Source organism: Argopecten irradians, chromosome 12 (genome assembly GCF_041381155.1).
Source record: "Argopecten irradians isolate NY chromosome 12, Ai_NY, whole genome shotgun sequence".
Taxonomy (NCBI): Eukaryota; Metazoa; Mollusca; class Bivalvia; order Pectinida; family Pectinidae; genus Argopecten; species Argopecten irradians.
This window is the reverse complement of record NC_091145.1, coordinates 39,760,207-39,787,678: the sequence shown is the minus strand read 5'-3', so window position 1 is coordinate 39,787,678 and position 27,472 is coordinate 39,760,207. Positions and strand designations below refer to the sequence as shown.

Here is a 27,472-nt window from a genome sequence, read left to right as displayed (position 1 = left end):
TAACAATATCATTATAATGAAGAGAGACACATGAAATGAAGCCGAGAGATGTAACGGTCCTTGTAACAATATCATTATAATAAAGAGAGACACATGAAATGAAGCCGAGAGATGTAACGGTCCTTGTAACAATATCATTATAATGAAGAGAGACACATGAAATGAAGCCGAGAGATGTAACGGTCCTTGTAACAATATCATTATAATGAAGAGAGACACATGAAATGAAGCCGAGAGATGTAACGGTCCTTGTAACAATATCATTATAATGAAGAGAGACACATGAAATGAAGCCGAGAGATGTAACGGTCCTTGTAACAATATCATTATAATGAAGAGAGACACATGAAATGAAGCCGAGAGATGTAACGGTCCTTGTAACAATATCATTATAATTGAGAGACACATGAAATGAAGCCGAGAGATGTAACGGTCCTTGTAACAATATCATTATAATGAAGAGAGACACATGAAATGAAGCCGAGAGATGTAACGGTCCTTGTAACAATATCATTATAATGAATAAAGAATAGATGCATGGAAGCCGAGACATGCCACGGTCCTTGTAACAATATCATTATAATGAAGAGAGACACATGAAATGAAGCCGAGAGATGTAACGGTTCTTGTAACAATATCATTATAATGAAGAGAGACACATGAAATGAAGCCGAGAGATGTAACGGTTCTTGTAACAATATCATTATAATGAATAAAGACACATGAAATGAAGCCGAGAGATGTAACGGTCCTTGTACCAATATCATTATAATGAATAAAGAATAGATGCATGGAAGCCGAGACATGCCATATCTTTTGTGCATAGTATTGAGAGACATATACATGGAGCCAAAACATACCATGTTTTTAGTGTCTTTCATTCTAAAAAATGGCCGTAACCGGAGTCTGAGATCGAAATCCCGACTTTTAATTTTTTTCGTAGAAATGTGGGAAAAAATTAGGGTCGGTGGTAAAAAAATTAAGGTCGGTCGGGTAACCCGAAACAGACTTTGTTGTTTTGGTCTTATGCACCATCAGATCGATCAAATACGTTTATAAAAAGTATCAGAAACAAGGACAAAGAACATTTGAGCATTGATGAACTATTTTTAATGTCATCGAGGTATGAAAATTTGACGGAGGGATTACCAGCTGTCATTTAATCCTCCTTTAGTTGAGAGGTACTATATGTATCTATAGATGTGTACAAGGATTATATAATAATGATATATGATACACAGTAAGGTTAAAAAAAAAAAAAAAAAAAACAGTGATCGCACGTGACACATTTTGTAATGGGTATGGTACGATGTTCTATTCGTTGTTTTCGTGCCATCTTCGGACCTTTTTTGTTTGTGTATATAAAAATAATCAAACTATTCTGAAAGCCAATTTTGATGTAAATAATAAAAATAGTCTCATAAAAACCCCAATGAAGTTATTTATTTAAGTCGCCAAATAACTGGAAACGATACGATACTGGTGAATGTTGCTGTGTTGTTACGGCGGAGATGTTCGGTAGAGTGATTGGGGTTTTAATTAGGCTGTTCAGAACATGACGTAGTGCAGATCTGTCGCTGTATCGCAAACCAGATCTGACTTCCTAGGTAATAAGGCGGCTGTGATGAATGAAACTCCACGTGTATCATCTCAAGCTCTGTAAACGGAATCACAGCAAACAATTAAGGAACAATCCAAACAAAGTACATTAACTTGCCACGAAAAAGATTCCTAAATATCATACCAATTCACCACGCGAAAGATCCCTAAATATCATATCAATTTACCACGCGAAAGATCCCTAAATATCATATCAATTTACCACGCAAAAGATCCCTAAATATCATATCAATTTACTACTCGAAAGATCCCTGGATATCATATCAATTTACCACGCACAAGATTCCTAAATATCATATCAATTTACTACTCGAAAGATCCCTAAATATCATATCAATTTACCACGCGAAATATCCCTGAATAACATATCAATTTACCACGCGAAATATCCCTAAATATCATATCAATTTCTAGGCGAAAGATCCTTAAATATCATATCAATTTACAACACGAAAGATCCTTAAATATCATATCAATTCACCACGCGAAAGATCCCTAAATATCATATCAATTTACTACTCAAAAGATATCTGAATATCATATCAATTTACCATGCGAAAGATCCCTGAATAACATATCAATTTACCACGCGAAAGATCCCTAAATATCATATCAATTTACCATGCGAAAGATCCCTGAATAACATATCAATTTACCACGCGAAAGATCCCTAAAAATCATATCAATTTACCGAGCGAAAGATCCATATATCACATTTCCTTACCATGATAAAGGTTCTTAAATACCATATTAACTTTCCACGCAAAAGATCCTTTAATGCTTTGATGTTATATGAGCCTAACTTGTAACATCATATTGATTTACCACGCAAAATATACCTAAATATCATATTAAATTACTACGCAAAATATGCCTAAATATTATATAATCACGCAATATATATATACATATACATGTATCATATTAACTTACACACAAAATATTTATATATATCATATTAACTTACCACGCAAAAATCCCTATATATCAAAATTAACTTACCACGCAAATATACCTAAAACCATATGAACGTAAAATATCAAATTACCTTACAACGCAAAATATATGTCCTATTAACTTACCACGCAAAAGATCCCTAAATATAATATTTACTTACCATGCAAAATATACCTAAACATAATATTAACTTAAAATATCATATTAACTTACCACGCAAAATATTCTTATATATCATATTAGCTTACCACGCGAAAGATCCCTAAATATCATAATAATGAACCATGCAAAATATTCCAAAATAGCATCTGTACTTACCATTTAAAATATCTTATTGTTAAATTTACACAAATATTACAAAACATATCTACACAGTATATATAAATATCCCATTAGACGTAATGCCTGCTCGACATGGATATACTGCTGAATTACCCTTGTCATATATCTCATGTGTTATGCATACATACTACTCTTATCTGTTGGATTTAAATTGGTCAGATAATAGAATCTAGCGTAATACACTGCCCTCCAAAAGTCCTCTTACATATTTGGTAGCAATTAATTTCTGAGAAAACTCCCCAAAAAGCATTTAAGAAGTCAGAGAAGATAAATAAGTTGATAAATGATATATACTGATGTCTGTATTATCAAGATTTACATATTTGTTTACGTTATCTATATTTGTAAAACTGCACGTGTAACAGAACTTTTGGAGGACAGTGTATACAAGAAGCTAAACCTTTGAGGAGCAGTATTGCCAACTATTATTTGGACTTTGATGATAACAAAGTTGGGAGAATATATAAAGCCACCCATAACCATGATGTGTTGTTCAAAAGAATAAACCGTCGTTAGGGAAACATCTTACGTAATAATGTGTTTACGAATGATTTAATTGAAGGTTGACGCATGAGAGCTTTCGTCCCTTATGTCATCTTTAGGAGAGGGGATATTATATAAGCTAATATTGTAAGCAATTCGCTTACTTGCCTTCGGTATCAAAACATATTTGTCCATACCAATATCTCATTCATATATTGTACCGATGTAAATGGTAAAGAGAGAATTATTGATGAGTTGTGGAGCTACTAAACATGGGTTTTAATTCATTGGGATTTAACTACACCCGGTTGTGAAAGATGATAATTGACAAAGACGGAGAACATGATGTATTTTTGAGACCATTGTTGTTTGTGTTTCTTGTGCTTCTGTGACCCTCGATTCTCAGATAATATTGCATCCTCGATACTCCAGGGGATCTCTTCACCCCTGGACTATCTCATGGTAAAATTGGAGGCAAAAGAACAGGTAATTAACTGCTTTGATGCACATCAAAAGAGCCGTAAAAGGATACATTGTGCTTGACTGTGTGGTTTTGAAGTTTGGCGTCGCTCTCTCTGTAGTTTTAAAGGAATTTTTTGCTGGCCTGTGATTGGTTCAGATTTTTTCCTCTGAGCTGCCTTCGTTTTTACTATGATATAGTCCAGACTTGTAGATTTGTAGAGATAGTAAGTGATCGGAACCCCTGAAGTATCGAGGATGATAAACATTGTGGCTTGACCTATATTTATAAGGCAGGCGTCATTATTGAAGCGTAAGGTACTCACGCTTCTGGAACGCATGGTATATATGAACGTTCTCGAACATGTTTCAAGTTTATATTATTTTCAGACATTGTTCCTTTGTCATGTTAATTGTTTCCATAATAATATAAAAATCACTATCCTTTGACGTAATGTTTCACGTTGTTCCACGTGTACAATTCATGCATTATGAAATATTATCTTTTATTTAAATATATCAGATAACATTTGTTTAGTTAACTAAAACGTAAAACTGGGCTCGATGAGGCATACCTAACAGTAAAGTCTTCACGTCATTCCACTACACTTCTCCACTCCTACACTTATAATATATGGCGGGCTTAGGTATGCCGAGAATGTAGTCGTACCACGCTTTGATCAGCGTATTATGTGAGGAATCTCCAACTTACCTTGTTAATTGATAGATGGAATTCAGGTGCATCTGTATTGATTAAGCACATTACGTCCTAAATACGTACCTAGTTTCGTCTAATGAACGCGTCTGCTAGAACTTTCACGTACATTAACACGTGAGGCACCGCGTTTGTTATAATAATGTAGAGGGTACATGTTAAATGTGACTTTTGCTGTCTTATTCTTTTTATTATCGTAAACAAACAGGACTTAATGGTGCATAAAATAGCAAGAGGTGTTCCGAATGCGTGGGATTCGCCATCTGCGTCTGTCGTACAAGCGTCAGCTTGTAAACACATCAGCAATGTAAAACAAAGCCCCGTAGGCAGCAAAACGGAAGTTATGTTCTTATAGACCAACAGATGTCATTTCCATTTTTACATCATTAAGTACGATCATGGTTCTGTAGAAACACGAGCCGTAACAATAATATCGTCTTGTATTGCAATAAACAGACGCTGGGAATGCCTACAAATTACATACACATGGATCATTGTGGTTTACTATTTGGCAACAAGGGAGAGGAAGACAGGAACAATCTAAAACATTCCATACTAGATACAATGCTGAATTTTGGTATTTTGTGTCCGATAAATTTCCAGAGGCATTTTTAATCAAACGTTTGTACGGTTGTATGTCAATGAGTAAGGCACATTTTACTGATGATAACAATGTCACTGATAGTTCTTGCTGAAAAACTTTCTTAAGTGTCACAACAGTTAGTTGAAAAAAGAATGTCATCTCATTGGTATTTTCTAACTGAAAAGAAATCAAAGATTCAGTTAAAACAAGCTTCTCCAATTTGAGTAACGGTTAAACCAAAATTACTTATCAAATAACATTACTGTGCGAACAGTTAACATCATTCTTTGGTTATGATAAAAACGGCTACGCTGCAAACTGCGGGGCACTTCCCTTTAATATTAAATCAAAGTATATACATTTTATACTAGTTGGATCAAACGTCTGCTTTCATTACAACCGATAATGTAAGCTCGTTAACAACAAAAATGTTTTACCGGGAAATCCACGGCTAAAAATTAGATTACGATAAATGGATGTATATCGAAGGAGAAACCAACAAGGTATTTGAACAGGCAGCTTCCATATCTAGTATAAAGCGTGCCTGATCCATACATGAACATTCGGCTTCCATATCTAGTACGAAGTGTGCCTGATCCATACATGTCAGGGTCTTTCAGTGTAGATAGATGAACATTCAGCTTCCATTCTAGTGCAAAGCGTGTCTGATCCATACATATCAGTCATTTCATTGTTGAAGATAAACATGCAGCTTCCATATCAGTCGTGTCTGATCCATACATATCAGGTTCACTTCAGTGTTGAAAGATGAACATGCAGCTTCCATTTCTAGTTCAAAGCGTGTCTGATCCATATATATCAGGGTCATTTCATTGTTGATAGATGAACATGCAGCTTCCATATCTAGTACAAAGCGTGTCTGATCCATACATATCAGGGTCATTTCATTGTTGATAGATGAACATACAGCTTCCATATCTAGTACAAAGCGTGCCTGATCCATACATATCAGGGTCATTTCATTGTTGATAGATGAACATGCAGCTTCCATATCTAGTACAAAGCGTGCCTGATCCATACAAATCAGGGTCATTTCATTGTTGATAGATGAACATGCAGCTTCCATATCTAGTACAAAGCGTGCCTGATCCATACATATCAGGGTCATTTCATTGTTGATAGATGAACATTCAGCTTCCATATCTAGTACAAAGCGTGCCTGATCCATACATATCAGGGTCATTTCATTGTTGATAGATGAACATGCAGCTTCCATATCTAGTACAAAGCGTGTCTGATCCATACATATCAGGGTCATTTCATGTTGATTCAGTTCATTGTACAGTGTATCCATAGATGAACATTCATTATAATGAACTTCATTCCATCTAGTACAAAGCGTGTCTGATCCATACATATCAGGGTCATTTCATTGTTGATAGATGAACATGCAGCTTCCATATCTAGTACAAAGCGTGTCTGATCCATACATATCAGGGTCATTTCAGTGTTGATAGATGAACATGCAGCTTCCATATCTAGTACAAAGCGTGCCTGATCCATACATATCAGAGTCATTTCATTGTTGATAGATGAACATACAGCTTCCATATCTAGTACAAAGCGTGCCTGATCCATACATATCAGGGTCATTTCATTGTTGATAGATGAACATACAGCTTCCATATCTAGTACAAAGCGTGTCTGATCCATACATATCAGGGTCATTTCATTGTTGATAGATGAACATACAGCTTCCATATCTAGTACAAAGCGTGCCTGATCCATACATATCAGGGTCATTTCAGTGTTGATAGATGAACATACAGCTTCCATATCTAGTACAAAGCGTGTCTGATCCATACATATCAGGGTCATTTCATTGTTGATAGATGAACATGCAGCTTCCATATCTAGTACAAAGCGTGTCTGATCCATACATATCAGGGTCATTTCATTGTTGATAGATGAACATACAGCTTCCATATCTAGTACAAAGCGTGCCTGATCCATACATATCAGGGTCATTTCATTGTTGATAGATGAACATGCAGCTTCCATATCTAGTACAAAGCGTGCCTGATCCATACATATCAGGGTCATTTCATTGTTGATAGATGAACATGCAGCTTCCATATCTAGTACAAAGCGTGCCTGATCCATACATATCAGGGTCATTTCATTGTTGATAGATGAACATGCAGCTTCCATATCTAGTACAAAGCGTGCTGATCCATACATATCAGGGTCATTTCATTTTTGATAGATGAACATGCAGCTTCCATATCTAGTACAAAGCGTGCCTGATCCATACATATCAGGGTCATTTCATTGTTGATAGATGAACATGCAGCTTCCATATCTAGTACAAAGCGTGCCTGATCCATACATATCAGGGTCATTTCATTGTTGATAGATGAACATGCAGCTTCCATATCTAGTACAAAGCGTGTCTGATCCATACATATCAGGGTCATTTCATTGTTGATAGATGAACATACAGCTTCCATATCTAGTACAAAGCGTGCCTGATCCATACATATCAGGGTCATTTCAGTGTTGATAGATGAACATTCAGCTTCCATATCTAGTACAAAGCGTGCCTGATCCATACATATCAGGATCATTTCATTGTTGATAGATGAACATGCAGCTTCCATATCTAGTACAAAGCGTGTCTGATCCATACATATCAGGGTCATTTCAGTGTTGATAGATGAACATGCAGCTTCCATATCTAGTACAAAGCGTGCCTGATCCATACATATCAGGGTCATTTCAGTGTTGATAGATGAACATTCAGCTTCCATATCTAGTACAAAGCGTGCCTGATCCATACATATCAGGGTCATTTCATTGTTGATAGATGAACATGCAGCTTCCATATCTAGTACAAAGCGTGTCTGATCCATACATATCAGGGTCATTTCATTGTTGATAGATGAAAATACAGCTTCCATATCTAGTACAAAGCGTGTCTGATCCATACATATCAGGGTCATTTCATGTTGATAGATGAACATACAGCTTCCATATCTAGTACAAAGCGTGTCTGATCCATACATATCAGGGTCATTTCAGTGTTGATAGATGAACATACAGCTTCCATATCTAGTACAAAGCGTGCCTGATCCATACATATCAGGGTCATTTCAGTGTTGATAGATGAACATACAGCTTCCATATCTAGTACAAAGCGTGTCTGATCCATACATATCAGGGTCATTTCAGTGTTGATAGATGAACATACAGCTTCCATATCTAGTACAAAGCGTGCCTGATCCATACATATCAGGGTCATTTCAGTGTTGATAGATGAACATGCAGCTTCCATATCTAGTACAAAGCGTGCCTGATCCATACATATCAGGGTCATTTCAGTGTTGATAGATGAACATGCAGCTTCCATATCTAGTACAAAGCGTGCCTGATCCATACATATCAGGGTCATTTCATTGTTGATAGATGAACATGCAGCTTCCATATCTAGTACAAAGCGTGCCTGATCCATACATATCAGGGTCATTTCATGTTGATAGATGAACATGCAGCTTCCATATCTAGTACAAAGCGTGCTGATCCATACATATCAGGGTCATTTCATTGTTGATAGATGAACATACAGCTTCCATATCTAGTACAAAGCGTGTCTGATCCATACATATCAGAGTCATTTCAGTGTTGATAGATGAACATGCAGCTTCCATATCTAGTACAAAGCGTGCCTGATCCATACATATCAGGGTCATTTCAGTGTTGATAGATGAACATGCAGCTTCCATATCTAGTACAAAGCGTGCCTGATCCATACATATCAGGGTCATTTCATTGTTGATAGATGAACATGCAGCTTCCATATCTAGTACAAAGCGTGTCTGATCCATATCATATCAGGGTCATTTCAGTGTTGATAGATGAACATACAGCTTCCATATCTAGTACAAAGCCTGTCTGATCCATACATATCAGGGTCATTTCATTGTTGATAGATGAACATACAGCTTCCATATCTAGTACAAAGCGTGCCTGATCCATACATATCAGGGTCATTTCATTGTTGATAGATGAACATGCAGCTTCCATATCTAGTACAAAGCGTGCCTGATCCATACATATCAGGGTCATTTCAGTGTTGATAGATGAACATACAGCTTCCATATCTAGTACAAAGCGTGCCTGATCCATACATATCAGGGTCATTTCAGTGTTGATAGATGAACATACAGCTTCCATATCTAGTACAAAGCGTGCCTGATCCATACATATCAGGGTCATTTCATTGTTGATAGATGAACATACAGCTTCCATATCTAGTACAAAGCGTGCCTGATCCATACATATCAGGTCATTTCAGTGTTGATAGATGAACATACAGCTTCCATATCTAGTACAAAGCGTGCCTGATCCATACATATCAGGGTCATTTCAGTGTTGATAGATGAACATGCAGCTTCCATATCTAGTACAAAGCGTGCCTGATCCATACATATCAGAGTCATTTCAGTGTTGATAGATGAACATACAGCTTCCATATCTAGTACAAAGCGTGTCTGATCCATACATATCAGAGTCATTTCATTGTTGATAGATGAACATCAGCTTCCATATCTAGTACAAAGCGTGTCTGATCCATACATATCAGAGTCATTTCATTGTTGATAGATGAACATACAGCTTCCATATCTAGTACAAAGCGTGCCTGATCCATACATATCAGAGTCATTTCAGTGTTGATAGATGAACATGCAGCTTCCATATCTAGTACAAAGCGTGTCTGATCCATACATATATCAGGTCATTTCATTGTTGATAGATGAACATGCAGCTTCCATATCTAGTACAAAGCGTGCCTGATCCATACATATCAGAGTCATTTCAGTGTTGATAGATGAACATGCAGCTTCCATATCTAGTACAAAGCGTGCCTGATCCATACATATCAGGGTCATTTCATTGTTGATAGATGAACATGCAGCTTCCATATCTAGTACAAAGCGTGCCTGATCCATACATATCAGGGTCATTTCAGTGTTGATAGATGAACATGCAGCTTCCATATCTAGTACAAAGCGTGCCTGATCCATACATATCAGGGTCATTTCAGTGTTGATAGATGAACATCAGCTTCCATATCTAGTACAAAGCGTGCCTGATCCATACATATCAGGGTCATTTCATGTTGATAGATGAACATATTCCATATCTAGTACAAAGCGTGTCTGATCCATACATATCAGGGTCATTTCAGTGTTGATAGATGAACATACAGCTTCCATATCTAGTACAAAGCGTGCCTGATCCATACATATCAGGGTCATTTCAGTGTTGATAGATGAACATGCAGCTTCCATATCTAGTACAAAGCGTGCCTGATCCATACATATCAGGGTCATTTCAGTGTTGATAGATGAACATTCAGCTTCCATATCTAGTACAAAGCGTGCCTGATCCATACATATCAGGGTCATTTCAGTGTTGATAGATGAACATGCAGCTTCCATATCTAGTACAAAGCGTGTCTGATCCATACATATCAGGGTCATTTCAGTGTTGATAGATGAACATGCAGCTTCCATATCTAGTACAAAGCGTGTCTGATCCATACATATCAGGGTCATTTCATTGTTGATAGATGAACATGCAGCTTCCATATCTAGTACAAAGCGTGCCTGATCCATACATATCAGGGTCATTTCATTGTTGATAGATGAACATGCAGCTTCCATATCTAGTACAAAGCGTGCCTGATCCATACATATCAGAGTCATTTCATTGTTGATAGATGAACATACAGCTTCCATATCTAGTACAAAGCGTGTCTGATCCATACATATCAGGGTCATTTCAGTGTTGATAGATGAACATGCAGCTTCCATATCTAGTACAAAGCGTGTCTGATCCATACATATCAGGGTCATTTCAGTGTTGATAGATGAACATGCAGCTTCCATATCTAGTACAAAGCGTGTCTGATCCATACATATCAGAGTCATTTCATTGTTGATAGATGAACATGCAGCTTCCATATCTAGTACAAAGCGTGTCTGATCCATACATATCAGAGTCATTTCAGTGTTGATAGATGAACATACAGCTTCCATATCTAGTACAAAGCGTGTCTGATCCATACATATCAGGGTCATTTCATTGTTGATAGATGAACATGCAGCTTCCATATTTAGTACAAAGCGTGTCTGATCCATACATATCAGGGTCATTTCATTGTTGATAGATGAACATACAGCTTCCATATCTAGTACAAAGCGTGCCTGATCCATACATATCAGGGTCATTTCATTGTTGATAGATGAACATACAGCTTCCATATCTAGTACAAAGCGTGCCTGATCCATACATATCAGGTCATTTCATTGTTGATAGATGAACATGCAGCTTCCATATCTAGTACAAAGCGTGCCTGATCCATACATATCAGGGTCATTTCATTGTTGATAGATGAACATGCAGCTTCCATATCTAGTACAAAGCGTGTCTGATCCATACATATCAGGGTCATTTCAGTGTTGATAGATGAAACATACAGCTTCCATATCTAGTACAAAGCGTGCCTGATCCATACATATCAGGGTCATTTCAGTGTTGATAGATGAACATACAGCTTCCATATCTAGTACAAAGCGTGCCTGATCCATACATATCAGGGTCATTTCAGTGTTGATAGATGAACATACAGCTTCCATATCTAGTACAAAGCGTGTCTGATCCATACATATCAGGGTCATTTCATTGTTGATAGATGAACATGCAGCTTCCATATCTAGTACAAAGCGTGCCTGATCCATACATATCAGGGTCATTTCATTGTTGATAGATGAACATTCAGCTTCCATATCTAGTACAAAGCGTGCCTGATCCATACATATCAGGGTCATTTCATTGTTGATAGATGAACATACAGCTTCCATATCTAGTACAAAGCGTGCCTGATCCATACATATCAGGGTCATTTCAGTGTTGATAGATGAACATACAGCTTCCATATCTAGTACAAAGCGTGCCTGATCCATACATATCAGGGTCATTTCAGTGTTGATAGATGAACATACAGCTTCCATATCTAGTACAAAGCGTGCCTGATCCATACATATCAGGGTCATTTCAGTGTTGATAGATGAACATGCAGCTTCCATATCTAGTACAAAGCGTGCCTGATCCATACATATCAGGGTCATTTCAGTGTTGATAGATGAACATACAGCTTCCATTATACCAAGGTATCATACATCGTCATTCATTAGAATCATTCAACAAAGCGTGTCTGATCCATACATATCAGGGTCATTTCATTGTTGATAGATGAAATACAGCTTCCATATCTAGTACAAAGCGTGTCTGATCCATACATATCAGGGTCATTTCATTGTTGATAGATGAACATACAGCTTCCATATCTAGTACAAAGCGTGTCTGATCCATACATATCAGGGTCATTTCATTGTTGATAGATGAACATACAGCTTCCATATCTAGTACAAAGCGTGTCTGATCCATACATATCAGGGTCATTTCATTGTTGATAGATGAACATCAGCTTCCATATCTAGTACAAAGCGTGCCTGATCCATACATATCAGAGTCATTTCATTGTTGATAGATGAACATGCAGCTTCCATATCTAGTACAAAGCGTGCCTGATCCATACATATCAGGGTCATTTCAGTGTTGATAGATGAACATGCAGCTTCCATATCTAGTACAAAGCGTGTCTGATCCATACATATCAGGGTCATTTCAGTGTTGATAGATGAACATACAGCTTCCATATCTAGTACAAAGCGTGTCTGATCCATACATATCAGGGTCATTTCATTGTTGATAGATGAACATACAGCTTCCATATCTAGTACAAAGCGTGTCTGATCCATACATATCAGGGTCATTTCATTGTTGATAGATGAACATACAGCTTCCATATCTAGTACAAAGCGTGTCTGATCCATACATATCAGGGTCATTTCATTGTTGATAGATTGAACATACAGCTTCCATATCTAGTACAAAGCGTGCCTGATCCATAACATATCAGGGTCATTTCATTGTTGATAGATGAACATGCAGCTTCCATATTTAGTACAAAAGCGTGCCTGATCCATACTTCATATCAGGTCATTTCATGATATGATTCAAATAGATGATTTTTCTATTTCTTACATCAACTTTTGTGTATTTCAGAATCCCTCCATCACCTCTCTCCACATTCGGTCTGATATCCGGTTCCGCTTTGCCACCACGACTGTCTACAGCTCCATCGCTAACGCCGACATTGCCGATCACGAGACAACGTTTGACGTCACACTTCCGGACGCTGCCTACATCACGAACTTTACATTGTACGTCGACTTGTCAATAGTACAAGAAGCATTTTAACACTGCAATTTTTCTTTATTACGAAACTGATTAATATTGTATGTATTTAATTCGACCATAGAAAAAATGGAAGAGCATTGTGTATGGTATTCTTGACTGATACATCCGGGGATGTTTCACCCAGGGTTGGCATTTCCGTGGTTAGTGCGCATGTAGGTCGTGTACACGGGAATCGTGTACTAATGTACTTGTGGTTGTACATTCAGTTGGGTACCTGGAGTGGTACATTTATGGATAGTTTACCCGGGGTTTATTTATCTGTGGGTGATGTATTCAGGGTTGATGTATCTGTCGGTGGTGCACCGCTTATTCATGCAAAGTTGGAAAAATAACTTTGGCACTTATGGAAACATTTATTTATTTGGCCACAGAGAGATCGGCGGGGTAGTGTACCCGGGGGTGGTGAAGGAGAGAGAAGCAGCCAAGTCGCAATACGACAAAGCAAAGAAGAAAGGCCAGTCAGCCGGTCACATTTCTACAAACAAGTAAGTATCGGTATTTTACATAATATTATGTATCTGACCTGATAAATTCTTCTGTAGATATTATGTATCTAATTACAATACACTTTAATGAGAATAAAAAGATCAAACAGAAATAATTACCTGATTTGTTTATATAGAATTAAGATTTTCATAGTAATTTCAAATAAAAGACTCCACTATTTCCTGTTAATCTTACAATGGTTTCATATAGATTCAAAGCAGTTCGGAAAGTGTTGAAAGCTGCATCCTTTAGCTTTTCTTAACAAGCACACGTGATAGCAAATTTATTATGGACGTTACATATACATATGTCAATGTTTACGTACCTCCTTTATTTACAACAGACCTCGAGATACGAATCGATTTAAAGATTTAAAGTTTCCGTAAATGTGGCTGCTCAGGCCAAGATCAAGTTCACTTTGACCTACAACGAACTGCTACAGCGGCGGCGCGGAAGTTACGACCACACTATTTACATCCGGCCCAGGCAGATCGTCAACGACTTCCGGGTCGAAGTTTATATTCAGGAATCTCGTCAAATCACGTACCTCCGAGTCCCTCCGTTGCGAGACGATGTCCTTATCAACTATAACAGTATAGGTATATTTAGTTATTGGTTTCTTGGCGCCATTCCTCACTGATGTAGTTGAGTCAGGTGTATACAACAACAAGCGTATGTTTAGTTATTAGTTTCTCGTCGTAATGTCAACAGGTGTTCTTTTAATTCATTCTTATTATATACTACTTGTCCAGCTTTCCTTGTGAACTGGAAATGAATTTGGTTTGTTGAAAACAGCAATAATACAATCAGAGTTACACCCCTTTACTCGGTTAAAACGTTCATGATACACATACCATGTAAAACGAGCGTTTACGATAAAACTGCTGTGATCCTAAACGTATGTCGTACCTTTCTTTGACAGAACAGAATCGGCTGGCCGACGTGAGTCGTCCATCTTCGACGTCCGCCCATATTCTGTACGAGCCGTCTGCTCAAGAGCAAAGTCTTGTATCACAGCAAGGACTCTCTGGTCTGTTTGTAGTAGAGTATGACGTGGACAGACGGTTGGATGCAGGGGACGTTTTGGTAGGTGTCATCTCCTGTCTATTGTTAATATGAAATCATGTGCTTCGAGGGTCTCTACACAGATAATGAATGGAAAGTTAAAAGTTACTACTTATGAAATATCCGGGGATATAGACAAATACATAAAAGTCGTCATAATTATCTCCAATCCACGTCCCTTGTGAACTCAGCACTATTTCATCCTCTGACAACAACAATTTACACGTTTTGATATAAAATGCAATAATTTACTCTCTTTTATTATTAGGTTGTGAACGGTTATTTTGTCCATTTCTTCGCTCCTCATGGGCTGGAGCGCATGCGCAGACGAATTCTGTTCATCTTGGATACCAGTGGGTCGATGTTAGGGATAAAGATGGAACAGATGCAGACAGCAATGATAGAAATCCTCGACGATCTTAGCGAAGGAGACAAGTTCAATATTATCGAGTTTGATGGTGACATTCAAAAATGGCAGGACGGTATGTCGGCTGTTCCGGTCACCCAAGAGTCCATAGCCTCGGCCAAGACTTACGTCAAAAATCTGGTGGCTGACGGCTGTAAGTATACAACAGCTCCATTTCGATAGCATGTCACTAAGGCCCAGTCGGGTCAGTTCAGACTTTGGTCAATTATCCGAATTTTGAAAAACAAACTGTTTATCCCTGACAAAGTTTATACAGTAAATGCTGCATTTCTAACATCATATCGACTATTCTGATGAAAAGGTATATGGCCTTGGTTTGTTTGTCATACGCAGGAATTTACCAATCTATAGCAACTCTTAATCTCTGTATTATTTCCTGTAGAGTTTACAAAATTAAGTAATGTTTCTCGAGCGTCTTGATACGATCCATGTTGTCTTCCACAGGGACCAATATAAACAGTGCTGTGACTCAGGGGATTGAAGATGTCCTTGACGACAGCTCTGACGACAGTGTCCCCATCCTCATCTTTCTAACCGACGGAGAACCAACCGCTGGCGAGACCAACGTCAACAAAATCCTCGCCAATATCAAATCTCTTAATACGGACGGTGTGCCGGTCTTCTCTCTGTCATTCGGGGAAGGGGCAGACTTCGACTTCCTGAAGCGTCTCTCCCTACAAAACAATGGGTTTGCCCGCAAAATATACGAGGCGTCTGATGCCGATATTCAACTTACCGGTTTCTACGACGAAGTCTCGTCAGTTCTCGTATCTAACGTTACATTCCGATATTTAGATGACACTGTGATAAAGAATACCATTTCCAATGTGATATTTCCTAACTATTTTGCCGGGTCAGAGCTGATTGTGACCGGACAGTTGGTGGACACGGCTATGACAGATATACCCGTTTCTATATTCGGAGAGAGCTCTAACGGTCTGTTGGAGTTACGGTCATCCGGAAATTCTATTGTGAATGACATTGATATGACGTCTTTTGACGGAGAATCACAGCCAGGTGTGAACTTTACGGACATTGCCGAGAGGATATGGGCTTACGTTACTATTAAACAACTACTGGACGACCGACTGAGAGAGACCAACCAGACTATCCGGGACGAGATCAAGGAGAGGGCCACACAACTAGCCCTAAAGGTAACCAATCAAAGACGACAACACATGATGCAGTTGGTCTTGTCGCTTGGATACCAGCATTATAACCAATCACAGATGACAACACATGATACAATTGGTCTTGTGGCTTGGATACCAGCATTATAACCAATCACAGACGACAACACACGGTACAGCTGGTTTTGTGGCTTGGATACCAGCATTATAACCAATCACAGACGACGGCACATACATCTGGTCTTGTCGCGTGGATACCAGCATTATAACCAAACACAGACGACAACACATGATACAGCTGGTCTTATGGCTTGGATACCGGCATTATTACCAATCACAGACGACAACACATGATACAGCTGGTCTTGTGGCTTGGATACCAGCATAATAACCAATCACAGACGACAACACATGATACAGTTTGTCTTCTGGCTTGGATACCAGCATTATAACCAATCACAGACGACAACACATGATACAGTTGGTCTTGTCGCTTGGATACCAGCATTATAACCAATCACAGACGACAACACATGATACAGTTGGTCTTGTCGCTTGGATACCAGCATTATAACCAATCACAGACGACAACACATGATACTGTTGGTCTTGTGGCTTGGATACCAGCATTATAACCAATCACAGACGACAGCACATACAGCTGGTCTTGTCGCTTAGATACCAGCATTATAACCAAATACAGACGACAACACATACAGCTGGTATTGTGGCTTGGATACTAGCATAATAACCAATCACAGACGACAACACATACAGCTGGTCTTGTAGCTTGGATACCAGCATTATAACCAATCACCAATGACAGCACATACAGCTGATCTTGTGGCTTGGATACCAGCATTATAACCAATTACAGACGACGACAACATATGATACAGTTGGTCTTGTGGCTTGGATACCAGCATTATAACCAATCACAGACGACAGGACATACAGCTGGTCTTGTGGCTTGGATACCAGCATTATAACCAATCACAAACGACAGCACATGCAGCTGGTCTTGTCGCTTAGATACCACCATTTTAACCAATCACAGACGACAGCACATACAACTGGTCTTGTCGCTTAGATACCAGCATTATAACCAATCACAGACGACAACATATACTGTTGGTCTTGTCGCTTAGATACCAGCATTTTAACCAATCAAAGACGACAGCACATACAGCTGGACTTGTCGCTTAGATACAAGCATTATAACCAATCAAAGACGACAGCACATACTGTCGGTCTTGTCGCTTAGATACCAGCATTATAACCAATCACAGACGACAGCACATACTGTTTGTCTTGTCGCTCAGATACCAGCATTTTAACCAATCGTAGACGACAGCACATACAGCTGGTCTTGTCGCTTAGATACCAGCATTTTAACCAATCGCAGACGACAACACATACTGTTGGTCTTGTCGCTTAGATACCAGCATTATAAACAATCAAATACGACAGCACATACTGTTGGTCTTGTCGCTTAGATACCAGCATTTTAACCAATCGCAGACGACAACACATACAGCTGGTTTTGTCGCTTAGATACCAGCATTATAACCAATCACAGATGATAACACATACAGCTGGTCTTGTCACTTAGATACAAGCATTATAACCAATCACAGATGACAACACATACTGTTGGTCTTGTCGCTTAGATACCAGCATTTTAACCAATCGCAGACGACAGCACATACTGTTGGTCTTGTCGCTTAGATACCAGCATTTTAACCAATCGCAGACGACAACACATACAGCTGGTTTTGTCGCTTAGATACCAGCATTATAACCAATGACAGACGATAACACATACAGCTGGTCTTGTCGCTTAGATACAAGCATCATAACCAATCACAGATGACAACATATACTGTTGCTCTTGTCGCATAGATTCCAGCATTTTAACCAATCGCAGACGACAGCACATATAGCTGGTCTTGTCGCTTAGATACAAGCATTATAACCAATCACAGACGACAACACATACAGCTGGTCTTGTCGCTTAGATACCAGCATTAAAACCAATCACAGACGACAGCACATACAGCAAGTGTTTTGCATGACAGTTATCTTTTACAATGCCGACAACAATATGTCTCACTCTCATCAGCAGATCCCCGAGATCTTCATTTACAGTGAAACAAACGAAATCTCATTTCTAGTGGACTTATTTATTCCAGTAATTCATTGTATCACCCCAGTACTCAAACGTTACATAGCGTTGATTTTGTATTAGGGTATACTTTCGTGAGCCCTCTGACTTCTATATATTATAACGCTGATTGTCTATTACAGTATAATTTCGTAACCCCTCTGACGTCAATGGTGGTCACGAAACCAGAGCAGGAAACTATGGTGGACCCCGATGGTGAGCAGACGTTAGGCTCTAGTGCGTCTATCCCGATAATTTACCCAATATTGCTCTGAGTGATTGTTTCTAAAGGAGACAAAATACAAAGCATTTGTTATACGTAGGAAAGGGCGTTAGAGAATAATCGTTAGTGAAGAGATAAAGAAGTGCTTTATAACCGATTTACTAGTGATCTATATCTAAATTTATGTCTATCTAAAATTGGAAATCTGTGTTCATCGTACAATGTGATTGTTCAATAAAAACCAGCCCATTGTCTTCATCACTTATTTTGATACCCCACGAATTACCATCGCCTTTAATCCGCGGATATTTCTCGCAAGCAAAATTGAATTGCTTTAACGTAGTTTGATGTCACAAGCGTGTAACAAATGCTTGAAATACTTACTTCAAATGAGCATACTTATGTATATTCACAACTTTTGCAGAAGATGAGAAAAAGAACAAATCTGCTTGGCAGCCGAGTCCTACTCCGGGGCAGGCACTTATCGGCAAGTCACCATCTTTTGGTAAGAGTTTTGATTTATTATTGCTGTATGCGGCACAAAGCTTCCTGGTATAAATTTACATGTTTAGAAATGTAAACGTCAATATCTCTTCAGTTACAGCGTAGAGAGTGGAGCCAAACTTTCTTCGTTTTATAGTGTTTTTTGATCTATATAAATATATATAGCTGGCTACGAATATACCACCGTCTCCTACAACACACCACGCAGGTTATACACGCAACACACCACATTATGTGAGATCGTCCTTACATTACCCTGGATATTTAAAGGAGGGTAATCAAACAAAGAAATATAATTCTCGTGACTATAGCAATGTCAGGCTGGTATTGAAACTTCACTAATACATTTTGTTTGTTTTACAGCAACCTTTTGGTATCTCTCTACCTGCCTGGTTGTCTATTCAGTGAGATTTAGTCATTGTACACATATGTTTCTACAGTAACCCTTTGGGATCTCTCTACCTGCCTGGTTGGTCTATTCTGTGAGATTTAGTCATTGTACACATATGTTTGTAGCCTACAGTAACCCTTTGGTATCTCTCTACCTGTCTGGTTGTCTATTCAGTGAGATTTAGTCATTGTACACATATGTTTCTACAGTAACCCTTTGGGATCTCTCTACCTGCCTGGTTGGTCTATTCAGTCAGAGTTAGTCATTGTAAACTTATGTTTGTAGCCTACAGTAACCCTTTGGTATCTCTCTACCTGTCTGGTTTTCTATTCAGTCAGATTTAGTCACTGTACACTTATGTTTCTGCAGTAACCCTTTGGGATCTCTCTACCTGCCTGGTTGTCTATTCAGTCAGAGTTAGTCATTGTACACTTATGTTTTTACAGTAACCTTTTGGTATCTCTCTACCTGCCTGGTTGGTCTATTCAGTCAGAGTTAGTCACGGTACACTACCTCAGTCTGTCGTATTACTTAATATGTTCCTATAGTAACCATATTTAAAACCAGATGCAAACATTTGGTTAGACACCGACGTATCTTGGCGTTGTTCATCCTACATGTTATGATTTTAATTGATAAAATGAAATTAGAACGAAATCAATATCGACAAATTCAAAAGTATTAGTCAGCAACAGAGGTTCGATATAGTATGTCACTTCGACTATGATAATTCTCAATTTGTTATCTCAAATTCTAATCAAATTGTCTATCAATTCTTCTATATTGATTAAAACTGATGAAATTATTGGAAAAGTAGACTGTGAGAGTAGGTTTTGAAGAATATCGTTTGATAAAGATAGTTGCGTGTGTACCGATTACGCGATACTATAGATGGATATAAATCGTGTAACACATTAATATGTGTCATATTAATTCTGTGTGGTGAGGAAGTGTGTAGAAAGTGTCAGATTAAAACGTAAATTATAAAACACACGCATGACCAGAGCGGCATTTCCCTTGGCGACCACACGATCGGTAACCGCAACTAATTTATGTCAGTCGGGTTGGTGATAGAACCGTCTTACCACAAATGTGTTTATCTTAGTATTAAGAGTACGACCTGTGCAACCAATCCTATAATGTACGCATTTGAATGAATTTAGGCTCTACGATTACTGATTCGACTAGACTACAATGTTATTAAACCTTATGTAAATATTGTCTTTATCATGACATTAATCCACTTTCTTTCAGTGGATAGTGACCCCCATTTTATCGTGCACGTGAAGGGACTGGACACTTCAGTATGTTTCGACATTATGGGACAGCCTGGTGATCGACTCAATCTTGTCTCTGATCAAGTGTCAGGTATCTACTCTGTGAATTAGCATTCACATACTGTAAAATAATGTATTGTTACCAGCATTTTCATTGACTTAAAATTACTTTATCAGCCCATAAAGGCAAAATTGGCATCGCTGTTCGTGCATTCTCACCATTGATTGCTTCATATATAAAGATCAACGTACTTTAACTAAATGAAAGGGGCAATTAGTTCTAAGATGTAGATACACCTTATATCATTTCCATCGTTTGGACAAAATTATTATCTCTATTATATCTATTTTGTTATAGGCATTACAGTCACAGCAGCCATAATATCTAACAAGGAAAGGTCAAAGTCACGGAAAAAGAGGAAAGAAAGTTCTACTGACTCGCCTAGGGAGACAAAAACCTACATTGGAGAAATAGGAATCGAAGGTATGAAAACAAAGTTATCCTTCACACCGACCAACTGGACTATGGACGGTCAGCTATATACTTGGAGGAGTTCTGAGGCTTTAAAATCCCATAAGACAAAAGTTGTGACGGACGGAACAGGGCAGCAGATCGCCATCATATTCCCGAACAAAGTACTCCTCCTGGTCATTCGGCACATGAGGACCAAATCCCAGCTGAGGATGGGCAAGGTGCCATTCCTGGGATTTTATATCGTGGAGGAGAAGGGATTCTCATGGCACACACATGGGATTCTAGGTAAGCGTTTAACCCAGGTAATTGGATAATGGTATTTTAGGTAAACGTTCAAAATCTAGGTAAATGGGTAATGGAAAGTGGTAAGCGTTCAAAACCCAGGTAAATGGAAGGGATTCCAGGTTAGCGTTAAAACCTATTTTAGTTTACCTGTAAACTATCACACCTTTATTTTGCTTTTAGGGTCACCTGACCATAGGTCCGTGCGTCGTGCGTCGTCCGTGTGTGATGTGCGTTAACATTTCCTTGTGAACGCGATAACTTGAGAAAATATAAACTGAGCTTTTATAACTTATAAAAACGTATAGCTTATAAAAATTTATACGTAGACTAACAGTGGAATGATCTCGGACGAGTTCAAAAATCAACTTTATTCGACAGTAATTTCGGAGTCATTGCCCTTTGCACTAAAACTCATTATTGTACCTTGTGAACACGATAACTTGAGTAAATATGAAGCGAGCTTAACGCAACTTTGTATGCTAAAGATTTCAGGCGCGTTTCAAAATCAAGTTGATTCAACGGTAATTTATTGAGGTATTGCCCTTTGCATTGATAATTATTATATTGGACCGTGTCAAAGTGATACCTTTAGTAAATATAAACTGAACTCAATGAAACTTTGTATGTAGACTAATATTGGGACGATCTCGGACGGGTTTGAAAATCAGCTTGATTCGATGGTAATTGACAGAGTTATTTCCCTTTGCATAAATGATTATTATTGGACCTTGTTAATACGATAAATTGGATAGATATGCACTCAGCTGTACTTAGACTAACATTGGGATGATCTCGGACAAGTTTGAAAATCAGCCTGATAAGATTGTAACTTACGCAGGTTTTGCCCTTTGCAATTATAATTAATGAACATTGTGAACATGAAAAATTGAGTAAATAAAAACTGAGCTTAATGGAAATTTGTATGTAGACTACTAACATTGGAAAGATCTCAGACGAAATCGAAAATCAGCTTGATTTTACTGTAACGTACGGAGTTATTGCCCTTTGCACTAATAATTAATGGACCTTGTGAGAATGATAACTTGAGAAAATATGCACCCAGCTTGTTTTGAATTTGTATGTAAACTAACATTGGAAAGATCTCCAACAAGTTCGAAAATCAGCTTGATTCGACTCTAACTTAATAATGGAGTTATTGCATTTACAATAATTATTGAACCTTGTTAATACGATAATGTTAGTTAATATGCACCAAGCTTAATGAAACTTTGTATGTAGACCTATTAGATCTATGTTCCTATTTCGTGAACAAAAGACATCAGTTGGCTAGTAAATGACATAACTAATTTGTATCAAATATCAGGTGACCGTTAAGGCCCATGGGCCTCTAGTGATAAAATATAATATAAACAAATATCACTAGAAACAGCAGCTAACAGCTAATCATGTCAAGTAAAGGCCCAAAAAATATCAGAATTATACGGCTTATTTATGTCCCATATTCTTCTTTTGAATTCAACAAACGACATCTTTGTGTCCAATATTCTACACGTATACTAATAGATTTCCATAACGAATATACGACTTATTTCTGCCCCATGTTCTAACTTTGAACTCAACAACCGCACTATTGTGTGTCATTAAATTAGATAGTGCAATTTATTGCATATATAGTATCATAAAACAAGTTGTTCAGTGCAGATTCAAAATAACTAACCACATTTATATGTCGGATTTGCATTTGCACCAATAAAGTTATCACATTAATTGATATATGCTGCGCTTTACCCTAGATACTCTCACGACAAATGTTTATAAATTGTATATATGTTTACATGTATCAATAAAGGCGTAATATAAACCTGAATTATTATTGAATAAATATAACTATCGTATTGTTTATCGAATGTACATAGCTGTCATATAAAACAGGATTGATTTATTTACGTGCTTGTATTGGTTGTTGGATGTGTTTAATAAGTACAAGCACTAGTCAAAGTGAGAGTCAATGGTCTACTTATTAATTGGTGTTCTTTAGCCCACGTTTGATACTTTTGGGAGTTTTTCCTACATGCATCATTTTCTTTATTTCTCCTTATTTTCTTGTCATAGGCCAACTACTACACAGACGTATATCACTGAAGAAAACTAAAAAGGTCGACGGTAAGACAAGGGGTAAACTTCTAGTGAGAGGAAACACGAAAAAGACAAGGAAACTTACGGCTACTCTGGGTACACGTCTAAATTTAGCAACTAATAGAGACACACCATGTTGGATGGTACAGCGGAATGGAAAGAAACTTCTGGATGGTAGCTATAAAGACTATTTAGTACGTGATAAACACTCAACCACAAAACGGAAAGGGCGCCGGAAACGAATCAAGCCTGTCAGCGGCACACAGTGACCTAAAACAAAATGGCGATAGAGGGGTTATATGTGATAATGCAATTGTAGTATACCATATACTGTGATATCTACGCTAATATACGGTGTAGATATACAACGACATTGATGATTTATATCTTTGATGATATAGTAATTTCCGTGATGACTACAGGCAGATGAGACTACTGGCTCTATTTCCTCGCTATGATATTCTCGATAGGGCTTCATGGGTTCTCTGTCAACGTGTATGTCGTTTGTGTTGCACGTGCATTGTACATATGTTAGATGATGCCAGATTTTATAAGGCAATCCATGATATCTATTTGACGAGTTTTATGTTATGTGTTCATGCTTTCATAAAGTTTTCTGGTAGTAGAGGAATTGGAATAATGGCATAGACAATGCATTGCAATACATAAACATGTAACCATTGTGTGGATGTGTTGTTTTACCATATGTTTAACATTAATTAGACAGTTAGACAAGATATCAAATTGATGCGGATAAAAGGATAATAATGATTCACTTGAAGTCATAACAAATGCACAAAGGGAGATTTCTTGGTTTCAGTGAAATGGTGCATCGTGGAAGTGATAGTCATATTTGTTTCCAAGAAAATCGACTCTTTTGGTAGTCCTGTTTTGTATATAATGTTGCCAAGAGTTCGAAAGGATGATGGTATGTGTAGCGTACGATAAGTAGATTTCCCTGTGTGTTACATTGTGGAGTACTAAGTAACCTATGTCATCTAGAATTAATCTACCATCGATGATCACCTCATTGTAATACATATGATATCGTTGATATGGAAATGACAGCAAAATAATTTTGCAATTATATTTTCAAATCGCGAGTTCCCTCATGTTTAGATATGATTGAGTTACAAACAACAATGGAGATATGTTCATAAGTCGTTACTTCAGATATTATAGGTATTATACAAACGAACACTGAACCTGAATCTATATGGCATTCAGCATAACTCGATATCGCGTTTAAGTTCATATCATGTAACATATATTGAGGACTTAATTTACCGTCATATGGCATCATTTGTTCTGGATATGTATGTTAATGACGTAAGGACGAGCTACGAACAATATTTTAATCAACCTTAATGTAAAAAGAATAATCATATATAAGGTGACATGATAAGGTTGCTAAGCAAGGGGATGGGTTTTTTATGGTAAATCTGGTTTTATTGGTCTATACTGCTCCATTTCAGAATAGTCGGTGCTTGATTATTTCTTACAGGAAAGTAAAGATTTAGACACTATTAACAGTGATAAAGCTTGGTCTCAAAACCTAAATATGTCGACAATAGTTCTTCTTAAACATATGCATTGAAATATTTTAGTTAACTGGCTAATTTTGATACAATTCTGACGAAATAAAAGTATTATCATTTACGATTTTGTGTGTTTAACTGATATTTTATCACATTTGCTGGGAACATCGCTACTAGTCGTATCCTGGACGGCTCTGTATATAAAGCTTCTGTACATTCACATACAATATGGAATCAACCGCTGTTACATATACCAACGACACTTAATTCTACCCATGAAATGGTTTAAAAACTCTTCACAACACATGAACAGGACCATTACATGTTATACAGTAATGTCAATTTTTATATTGACGATATGTATACTATGTAGCATAACCGACCTATAAAACCCTTAAATTGCACAGGCGTCCAATCTAGGGGACAGCAATATTACCTAGTAGCTTCAACAGATGGTTCGAAATGTCCGCATTATGTAAGATAAAATAAAAAAAATAGTTAATAATAATCATTAACTTATGGTTATATTCCTTGATCAGTTATTTTCAGGTTTATATTTGAGGGCAGAATGTCTTTATTTAAAGTTTGCTCTAAGAAATATTCTATTTACAAGTGATTGACAGGCCATTTGAATATGATTGATGTGAAGAAAATGTTTATCTGTGACATAATTTATAAGTCCGTGTTCGGGTTGTCAGATATTATGATCGAGTGTGTTGTCTTTTACGTTTTTTTTTTTGAAATATTAATTGATATCCAATTAGTCTGTCTTGAAGCGGTGTGATCCACTTTGCACATAGAGCGGCATTGTCTAGCGGCTAGGCGTGGTGGGGGCTAACTTACTACCCTGTATAAATAGATACACATTCCTTCACGTTATGTGTCAATCTTCGATCTATAGTCTTCTCACACTCAAACCTATTAATGGCCTACACTCAGTGCTATTAATCTGTCAAAAGCCGTATTCTTTGCGCTGTAATTATGTTGAATCGTCTTTAAGAAAAAAACAATCAGTGATGTCGGAGAGGTGATTAGTAACAATGTTGTTTATAAGAAGACACCGTCCATATCTTTAAACAATGACGCCTGTCACTACAATTGTCATTAGCATAACGCCGTCCAGATATATTCATTTTAGCTTAGATAGGTTCAAGTGAAGAATCGTTTTCATTAGGTGTGGTATCAATTAGACGCGCGAATTTATAGAGATACGATTGGTTGGTTAGATCAACGTCCTATAAATAGCCAGGACCATTTATGGACGGCTTTCTGTGTATGCGGTATGTTACATATATGAAGTGCATGAATGTTTCTGTTATGTGTGTGAATTTCTGTATGTTTTGGAAGTCTGCAATATGTTTCTGTTGTGCGTGTGAATGTCTGTATGTTTTGGGAGGCTGCAGTGTGTTTGTGTTGTGCATGTGAATGTATGTATGATTTGGGAGGCTGCAGTTCGTTTGTGTTGTGTGTGTGAATGTATTATGATTTGGAAGGCTGCAGTATGTTTGTATTGTGTGTGTAAATATCTGTATGTTTGGGGAGGCTGTGGTATTTTTGTGTGTGAATGTATGTATGTTTTGGGAGGTTGTGGTATGTTTGTGTTGTGTGAGTGAATGTCTGTATGTTTGGGGAGGCTGCCGTATGTGTGTGTTGTGTATGTGAATGTCTGTATATTTTGGGAGGCTGCGGTATGTTTGTGTTGTGTGAGTGTGAATGTCTGTATGTTTTGGAGGGCTGCGGTATTTTTGTGTTGTGTGTGTGAATGTATGTATGTTTTGGGAGGCTGCAGTATGTTTGTGTTGTGTGTGTGAATGTATGTATGTTTTGGGAGGCTGCAGTGTGTTTGTGTTGTGTGAGTGTGAATGTCTGTATGTTTTGGAGGGCTGCGGTATTTTTGTGTTG

At 37.7% G+C, this 27,472-nt stretch overlaps 1 protein-coding gene across 1 annotated transcript in view; it reads left to right on the top strand.

Annotated features, from left to right (window-relative positions):
* LOC138305142 (inter-alpha-trypsin inhibitor heavy chain H3-like) overlaps window positions 1–25,694 on the top strand; it is a 34,609-nt gene extending 8,915 nt beyond the window's left edge. The window contains 12 exon segments of the mRNA XM_069245548.1: window positions 13,314–13,471; window positions 13,880–13,993; window positions 14,338–14,359; window positions 14,362–14,593; window positions 14,917–15,080; window positions 15,328–15,619; window positions 15,931–16,640; window positions 18,924–18,996; window positions 19,428–19,508; window positions 21,153–21,266; window positions 21,534–21,935; window positions 24,009–25,694. Of these exon segments, the coding sequence (XP_069101649.1) occupies window positions 13,314–13,471; window positions 13,880–13,993; window positions 14,338–14,359; window positions 14,362–14,593; window positions 14,917–15,080; window positions 15,328–15,619; window positions 15,931–16,640; window positions 18,924–18,996; window positions 19,428–19,508; window positions 21,153–21,266; window positions 21,534–21,935; window positions 24,009–24,301 (2,655 nt within the window). The 3' untranslated portion in view covers window positions 24,302–25,694.
* The last annotated feature ends 1,778 nt before the right edge of the window (window positions 25,695–27,472 follow it).